Consider the following 9,519-nt stretch of genomic DNA (forward strand, 5'->3'; position numbering starts at 1 on the left):
TTTTAAGATTACTAAAATATAGCTTGTCCTTCAAGATAAAAAAAAAATAACAGTTAAATTATGTAATTAGTCCCTTTATTTTGATAAATTGGTAAATTTAATATCTGAATAATAATTTGTAAAAATTGAGTGATGTACTTTTTAAAAAATTGATAATTTCCATCCAATTATTAATAAATATTAATATTTTTTTATTAATTATACTGACATACCATTTTCTTGTTGATATGGCATTGAATATTATAATTTATCATAACATGGCATTTTTTATCTACTTCATAACACTCTTTTCATTACTTTATATTATGGAATATAGAAATTCAATTCTTCTCTATCTCACAACACTTTTTCCCTAAACCCTAAAACCTTATTCATATTTTTTATTTGTTTTTTTTTCAATCATATTTAAAACCATTAGCTCACATTGGATAAATTCATATCCACACTTATAAAATCTATATCAATACTTAGTCACGTAATATCGACACTACTATTATATCATTTGTGAATTGTCACATCATTATTACCATGTCATAAGATTCAATGTCATATTAACAAAAAAAAATATCATATCTGCTCAATCAAATGTCATATCAATATAGATAACAAAAAATTTTAAAAATATTAGATTGATGTTTTTAATTTTAAAAAATATAATGATTCAATTTTTACAAATTATTTTACGAGACTAAATTCAACATTTTGATAAAGTACAGTTACTAAATGCATAATTTGATCAAAGACAATAGTAATAGACTAAGCTTTAATTACTTCTTCATTATTATTATTATTATTATCTAAAAAATGATAGGTTGATCTTAAGTTATCTGACACGTTGTTTAGAAATAATTCTTAATTATTTTTGGAAAAGTAGCCACAATCTTATTTCAATGAAAGATTAAGTACCTAAATAAGTTAGTGAGTTATACCAAAAAAAAGTTAATTAAACTCTTATATTTTGATTATATTCAATTAAATCTTTGAAATTTATTTTAATCAAATAAATCTCTCACTAATTGTTGATTAGCTTTCATTAGTCGATGTCATCTACTAAATGGCATATTGATGTGTCATTTTGATGACATCAATACCACGTGACAATAAAACTTGTCACCTAAAAGTTATCTGTTTACTATTTGTCCCGTCACATATGCAAAAATAATTGGATGAAAAATTAAAAAAACAAAAACATCAAACTAAGTCTTCATTATTATCCTATTCATTTTTAAGAATTTTTTCTGAAAATTTTCAAAATAAAAAAAATATTTATTTGGTTTGGTTTTCTCAACAGTTTGTTTTTTCTTTTTTTGTTTGGTTTGATTGATACTTTTCTTGTTTGTTTCTTATTTTTAGTCACGGGACATTGAACAATTCCCAAATTTATAAGTTTTCTCTCTTGATCGATTGGAATTCATTAATTATGTTTTGGAATTTAAAATTTTATCATCTAAGTATTTTAAGAAGAAAAGCTCTGAACTTTCCATGGAGATTTTCAGAATTTCAATTGTCTAAGGCTATCTATCAGGATTTTGAATTCATCCAGGATATTTATTTTAATTTTTTTAATTCTTTTTAGACACATAATGGGATAAAAAGGTAAACACATAAGTTTTACGTGACAAATTCTATTGCCACGCCACATATCAACACGTGATCAACTTGTCACATGCCAAATCACATTATATAAAAATGTCAATTGTGTGATTGATTAAAGGATGCTAATCAACCATAAGTGAAAAAAGACTTATTTGATTTAAAATAAAAAAGAATTGTTTGATTTAAAATAAAACAAGTAATGATTTAATTGAATCTAATAAAAATACAAAGATTTAATTAATTTTTTTAATATAATTCAAAATTTTATTTAGTATTTAGCCCGATTGAAATAGTGTTTCCTTATAAGCCATTAGAGTCCTAACGAAATCAAACCTTTTGATCACTATATAATACACGTTTAAACCCTAAAATCTTTTTCTTGATTAGCAAATTGAGAGTTTCCTCTCTGGTTTTCTTTAGGTTGTTTCATCTTTATCGATCAGTATTAGCCATGGATGGAGCAAGTACAAGTAAGAGCAGACTAAAGAGAAAAGGCAGTGGCCGTAGAAGGATTGAGATCAAGAAAATTGAGAACCAACGCCGACGTTGGGTAGCCTTTTCCAAACGTAAGAAGGGTTTGCTAAAGAAAGCTGCCCAGCTCTCGATGCTGAGTGGGGAAGAAATCGGCGTCATCGTAATTTCAGAGCAAGGAAGGGTTTATACTTCTGATAACGCTGATGCTGTTATCCATCAGTATCTGTCCATCAAATATGATGGACAAGATGATAATGACATGATGGGTGATGAGGAGAAAGAGCCTGGAAAAGGGGTTATGGACGATGGGTTTTGGAGGACACAACCGGTTGACATTCAGAAGATGGATGATGGGAAATTGAGTTTGCAAGAGATTGAAGTATTTGGAGAGGCTTTGGTAGATTTGAAGAACAATGTAGCGGCAAGAATGGAGGAGATAAAGGGTAAGGAGTATTTATTTGATCTGAATAAAACCCCTGATGAGCAGTTTTGTTGAAAGGCAGCACAATGGGTGCTTTTGGATAGTGGAATGGTTTATAGTTCTATGACAATTGACAATCCAATATAACTTGACTAGGGGAGTAGAGACTAGATCCTTATGCTTCTTTCGGAGAAAATTTCAATCCTTCTACTTGGTATATTCTGCAACTCCAGTTAATTGGTTTACTTGGATTTTCAAGAAATTTTCATTGATTACTATATATCAAGTCTTGTTCTTGATGACCAAGTTTTAATTAATTAATAAAATTTTATTTGATCCTAAATTAGTGAGTTTTTTTTATGGTTATGAATTAATATTAGGGTCTTTTAAGACACTTGTAGAATTATAGTTATTTTAGAATTAGATACAACATTTATAACAATGGCAATGAGACAGGGAGAGAGATCCCATTTCTCCCAAATCCAACTCCTCACCATTACATCAGAACAACCCTACTAATTAAGCCACCATTAAACAAAAATTCCAAAAGCTTTTATAAGGTCTATATTTTTAGAGTAAATCCATGGTAGAAGTAGTAATTAAACATGAAGAAGAAAGGTCCCACGGAACTCAAAGAGGAGCACCGCTAATCCCTTAATTTGTTGAGGAACATTACAGGTTTCCAATGGAGAGCTTTCAAGAGAAGCTTTGCAGTCTTTAAGCTTCCAAGACTTATGTACAAGACAGCATTGCAAACAAGTAACCCTTTGCATCAGTTGCTACGCTGCAAATAGATTGAGTTTTCTCAACCCCAATCTCACCAGCAGCTTGACATGTTACCTCTGCTCAAGCCCCTACAGATGGCAATTGAGAAAATTTTTAGTAAAAATATGAATGGAATTGAATCAGAGTACTCAAACCTTCACTTAAAGAAAGCGACAATATTCAAAGAGACATTACCTTGAACTGGATAATATATACTTGGGACCTGATTCACATAAATAAAGCCCTTCAACACCAACCGAGAGAAGCTTTTCCTTTTCTTCTGGCTTTGGCTTGTAATTGTATTGTTTTGTTTCATAATTAAGCTTTTCTTCCCCTTCTGGCTTCATGTCATAACCAGGCTTTCCTTCTGGCTTTGGGTTCTTGTTTCTAAATGTATTGTTTTGTGAGATAATTAGGCTTTTCTTCGCCTTCTGGTTTCCTCTAATAACCAGGCTTTTCACCATAACTGGCCTTTTCTTCTTGTGGCTTTGTACCACAGCAAGGCTTATATTCTCCTTGTGGCTGACAGCTGGTATCCCATGGTAACCATATTCAGATACCATGATCACCAGCAGGAGCGAGGACTAGCAATGGCAGGAGAAGCCAAAGAGAATGCCAACCATAGACGAGTGAAACCCATGACTCTACCACTTCAACCGATCTGCGCAATGTAATTACATATGAAAGAATTATGAATTGTGGACCAAGTAAAGGGGCTAGCCTCAGTGCCTTTTATGGGGAATAAGTTGGTCTAACGTAGACATAACTGCTTACCAATGATTAAAAAGATGAAAAAAAATTAAAATAAAAGAATTTGTTTGCACAATTAATGCGACATCGTTTAGGACTTGGGCAGCACTAACTTATGTATTACATACATCAATTCGGAAATTACAAATATTATGCCTTTGTACACGAATTAACATATCAATCAATTAACCAAATATGTTTCTTCTAGCCTTTATGACGAACTAACTAAGTTATAGATGAACAATTCGCCACTATTAAAAATTTTTTGTGTTCTATTAGTTAATTTGTTTTGGAAAATATGGGAAATTGCAATGCTTTATAACAACGTTATTTTCTTAACGATGAATCGAAGTCGAATTAGGTCTGATATGAATTGATTGCAAAAGAATTCAAAAATACAAAACAATATGACTCAAACCTGAAAAAGCCCGAATTCAACATAATCCAAATTTGACTTAACTCGAACCTGAAGTGAACCAAACTCATAATGACCCGAAATTCAAGACCAATCTAACCCTAAACTTGTAAAAACTCAAATTTTATAACTTGAAAATTAGTGAATTTTTAACTCAAAAATATCCAAATTGTAATTAAATAATTTTATCCAAAATGTGTAAATGATTAAATGATAATGTTTTTCTTAAATTAAAATTTTTAAAATTTTATATTTTTTTAAAAATAATATTATTTAAAATTATTATACAATTACATAAGTAATGTATATTCAACATTTTCAACGTTAAATTTATGAATTGGATTAGGAAACTAATTTAAGATACATTAAATATGAGTATCAAATTTTTGTTTTTTGCTACCCTTATTATTTAAACTAATTAATTATAAAAATGATATTATTAAATTGAAATTTGAATATTTAAATTCCAAAAGTGAGAAATTAGGAATTGGAAAATTTTTGGAAAGGCCTTTTTTCCCCCTTTCATTGGCTGCCCATTTTGTTTTTATTATTTTTTATTTTCTTTTTTTACTTTTAGACTTTAATTTTTTAGAGTAAGGAAATGGGAAAAGAAGGGGAAAAAAAGTGAATTGTTTAATTAAATTTAAATTTTGATTGATTTATTATTTACCATAATTTCAAATTTAATTAAAATAATAATTATTACTTATTAACTAAAGTATATTTAAAAAGTATACTAATAAGTAAGAATATAAATACAATTAGATTTAATTTTAAAATAATCAATTACTTTAATTGATGAATATTATGATTAATTGTATTTAAGTAATTAGACTTACTGCTTTATTTTTTAAAATAAAATTTAAATACTTTATTCTTATATATAAAATAAAATCAATACTCAAGAACTCAAGTGTAAAAATTTAAATCAACCAAAAAATCTCTTCTTTTTTTAGTATTATTGTTCAAAATTATATCAATTAATTTTAACTTTTAAATATTATGATTTCATATAGTTTATAAGTTATAATTTATAAATAATAGTTAGTAAGGTTACTATTAAACAAATAATCTGTTAACGAACATTTAGACTTGTTAAGTTAATTCGAACCAAGAAAATAGTCCTCTTAATTCTTAATTTTTCATTATTGTCAAATTGATCAACTATTAAAATAAATTAACATTGTATCAATTAATTTAAAATATATCTATTGTTGCAAATTTTAATTAACCTTTTACAAATTAATAATTGATTTTAAATTTATTATATTATTCCCCAAGCCAAAACATCTTTATTATCCATTAATGTGAAAATAGTCAAACATGTTATGAATATATGTGAATATCTATTGTATTTGCATCGTATCCAATATATCTTCTCATATCCAGTATATCCCCTCATATCTAAGATCCATATTTATGTAAGTACATCTCTATCCTCTAGATCCATTCAGTATATGTACATTCCTATCTATGTAAATTCTCCCTATTTATGTAAATTTATTCTCCCTCCATCCATGTAAGCCTATAAATAGATGCATTATAGTTGATGGTATACACATTTGAAAAAAAATAAAAATAGAAGATCTTCTTACCTTTTCATTACTTTTCTCTAATATTTTTCTTTCAAAATTATATTTTACAACACTTTATCAGCACAAAACTCTAATCTTTAAGTTTTGATATCATTTAGTTTCCATCATCATCTCAAAGTTAAAAGGCTGCATTCTTTTAGGTAATTTTCATTTTAAATTCAATTGTCGCTTTATTACTTTACTCATATTTCAATCTATAATTAGTCAATTTTTTATTTTAATTTCATTATCAGTCAATTTTTTTTATTTGCTTGTTGATAACAATAGTTTATTTTTTTTATCTATTAATAGTTTTCACCGTGTCAAATTTTACAAAGCTTGAATTTGTGGCTCTTGATATTACTGGCAAGAATTATCTATCTTGGACTTTAAATGCTGAAATTCATTGAGATGATATAGGCCTTGGAAACACAATCAAAGGGACAAATGAAGCATCCAATCAGGATAAGGCAAAAACAATGATTTTCTTTCGTCACCATCTCCATGAAAGATTAAAAACGGAGTATCTCATAATAAAAGATCCTATAAACCTTTGGGAAAGTCTAAAAGATAGATATGATCACCCAAAAATAGTAATTCTTCCAAAAACTCATTATGATTGGATACATTTACAATTTCAGGATTTTAAATTCGTAAGCGAGTATAATTCACCAATATTTAAAATTAGTTCTCAATTAAAATTGTGTGGAGAATATGTTACTAATGAAGACATGTTAAAAAAAATACTTTTTACTTTTCACGGCTCAAATGTGCTTTTGCAATAGCAATACCGTGAAAGAGGCTTTAAGAAATATTCTGAACTAATTTCATGTCTTCTCGTGGCTGAGCAAAATAACGAGCTACTTATAAAAATCATGAATCTTGTCCAACTGGTTCTACTTCATTCCTTGAAGTGAATATGACATCATTTTGTAATTATGATCGTGGCTATGGTTGTGGCCATGGTTGTGGAAGTAGACATGGAAGAGATTGTCATAATTATTTCAACCGTAGTTGTAACGACCCCTCTCCGGTCGCTACAGATGTCCGAGACCTCCGGGAAAGACCCGTCAAGTCCCAAACAAGCCTTTCTCGAAATGCTCATTAGTTCTCTACATACAATCACCATTTCATATTGATACTTAAAACAATACTTTCATATCGTGACTTGAACCATAAACATAATAATTGATTCAAGCTTTAAACCATTTAATCACAAGTTTATACATTGAAATCCACATCTCCAATTATTTACTTATATCAACATCAATATCTGTTTACAACTTAATGAACAAAGAGCTATGACTCGACCTCTAACAGCGGAGTGACTTGGGATAAAATGCTATGAGATGCCTTTACCTATCTGCGGTAGATCGTACGCACCGATGATTACACGCTAGGCCAATCTCTGTTTGCAAAAGGGAAAATAAGAGGGGTGCGAGTATCACAAACTCAGTGATCATTGACCCTGTGAGCAGGCGAGGAGGGGAAACAAACATAAAGATGGAATGTTAATAAATCCAAGAGTAAGCGTAGAAAACACACTCCATTAAATTGAGAGATTTTGTTTTTATACCTTGCAAGTCTTAAAAGTAATAAATCACAAGTAAACAAATATGAAAACGATTGTATTTAAGGCACTAGAAAATCTTTCACTTCGATATCCAGTCAACAGTAAATCCAATGGCAAGTGTAAAATGAAAAGTCTCAAACACAAAAATGCAAAATAACTGATCACCAATGAATATGTAAATTTCACTTGCCATTCAATAGTAAATTTCAAGTGTTAATGCCATGCATTGTGCAATAAAAATTCATAAGTGAGCATCATCCTCGGGTAGGTTTAGTATAGCCCTTAGGCTTACTCTCTCAGATATCATCACTTACTTGTGGGAACTGTCCACGCCACCATATATAAATCGAGGCTTCAGGTCCCCCTTTACCTACTCGTGGGAACTGCCCACGCCACCCAATATGAATCAAGGCTTCAGGTCGCCCTTTACAATCAAATATCGATAACCAACAATCACTACTTTGTGCACAAAGACCACACTTAACCTGGTGTAGTAACAGGTCCTACTCAGAGTGTCACGACCCGAAACCTCCCTCGGGCCCATGACAACCGCTGCGACGTCCCGATTGACATTCATTACCCGAAATGCCAATCGAAACCCCGCAAGGCTTACATATCGGTTTCTTGCCTTTCCTGTGAGCAATCGTTGTTAAACATTCCGTTTTAAACAATTACCAGTCGTTTTCGGCTCAAGTAAATCAAAAGACAAAAATTATTTTATTTTTTATTTTAAAAGGATTTATAGACAAATATTACTATTCAAAATATTGATTAAAATATACCATTTTTATATAAAATAATATTTATAGAAACACGTGTAAGTAATCTTTTGTAACGTGGAAGTAAAATAAATTCATACATACAATAATTTACAAAGTTATAATGTACAATAATAATTACAACGACAAGTGGCCCATAAATACACAAAGTGTTGGTGATAGTAATCTACTGTCTGTGAGATAAAAGGGTCAACTGGAATCCTCGACGAATCGAGTATCTACAAGCTACCACAGGCCCGAAATATTTAGAAAGGAGGTGGGTGAGATTTTGCAATCCCAATGAATAAATAAACATTATTATAAATATCTAAAGGCGAGTAAAATGGAGGCAAGTTTAAACAACAAATCACAAACCATTTCATAAGGTTTTCAATTTATTTCTTAAACCATAAAATATTTGTAATTTACCAAAACAGTTGTTAAGGCTTATGACTTTTATTAGAAACAGGGCTCAAGCCAAAAACTAGTCCTCGGAGATACCTTAGCCGAGGCATCTAACCGAGTCCGCCAAGGTTGTTAAGATATTTACATGTTAAACACATGTTAGTTTTGAAAACAAGCCGTTCCTTGGCATTGGCCGAGTTACACATTCACGTGGGGGTTCGACGTGAAGTGAGCTCTAACACTACCCAGGGAGTTACCCTCCTCGCCTCTACAACCGGAGTAACTATGCAACCGGGTTTACCATACCCTTCTAATAGGCAGTCCACGAAAATCAGTCACTACAGTGACTAAACCCACCAATTTTAATAAAATTTTGACAGTATAACGTGGTTTTTATTTATTTATCCAGCCTCAGCTTACATAAATTCCCAATGCAATTATAAAATATAGCCACATATACTCATATATCATAAGCCATTCATAGGAAAATATATTTTTCAAGACAATTGGTAGCCTCCAATTACTCAATTTCATGATCAAAATTTTCTTATTTCAGATAATCAATACAATATATTTATTTGTCACATTTATTTCTAAAACATCAAAAGTCCCATTTTAATCTCATTTTCATTTCATAAAATACATAAAGAGCATTTAAAAATAAACTCTAGATAATTTACAATAATAATAGGTTTACTCACAGTTTGTACAAATTAAATGCTTTCTAGGTGCCCAGATCACTGTTCGTAGGGTACGACTTCCTTGCCTTTACCGGAAGGCTCTCCTCC

General features: G+C 30.2%; 1 protein-coding gene across 1 annotated transcript; it reads left to right on the plus strand.

Moving 5' to 3' along the window:
- Positions 1–2,047: 2,047 nt before the first annotated feature.
- LOC18594571 (MADS-box transcription factor 1-like) lies at positions 2,048–2,566 on the plus strand. The gene has a single exon (XM_007022175.3). It carries the CDS (start codon positions 2,048–2,050, stop codon positions 2,564–2,566), a length of 519 nt encoding a protein of 172 aa, XP_007022237.2.
- The last annotated feature ends 6,953 nt before the right edge of the window (positions 2,567–9,519 follow it).

The sequence above is a fragment of the Theobroma cacao genome, chromosome 7 (genome assembly GCF_053813885.1).
Source record: "Theobroma cacao isolate CCN51 chromosome 7, ASM5381388v1, whole genome shotgun sequence".
In the NCBI taxonomy this organism is placed as follows: Eukaryota; Viridiplantae; Streptophyta; class Magnoliopsida; order Malvales; family Malvaceae; genus Theobroma; species Theobroma cacao.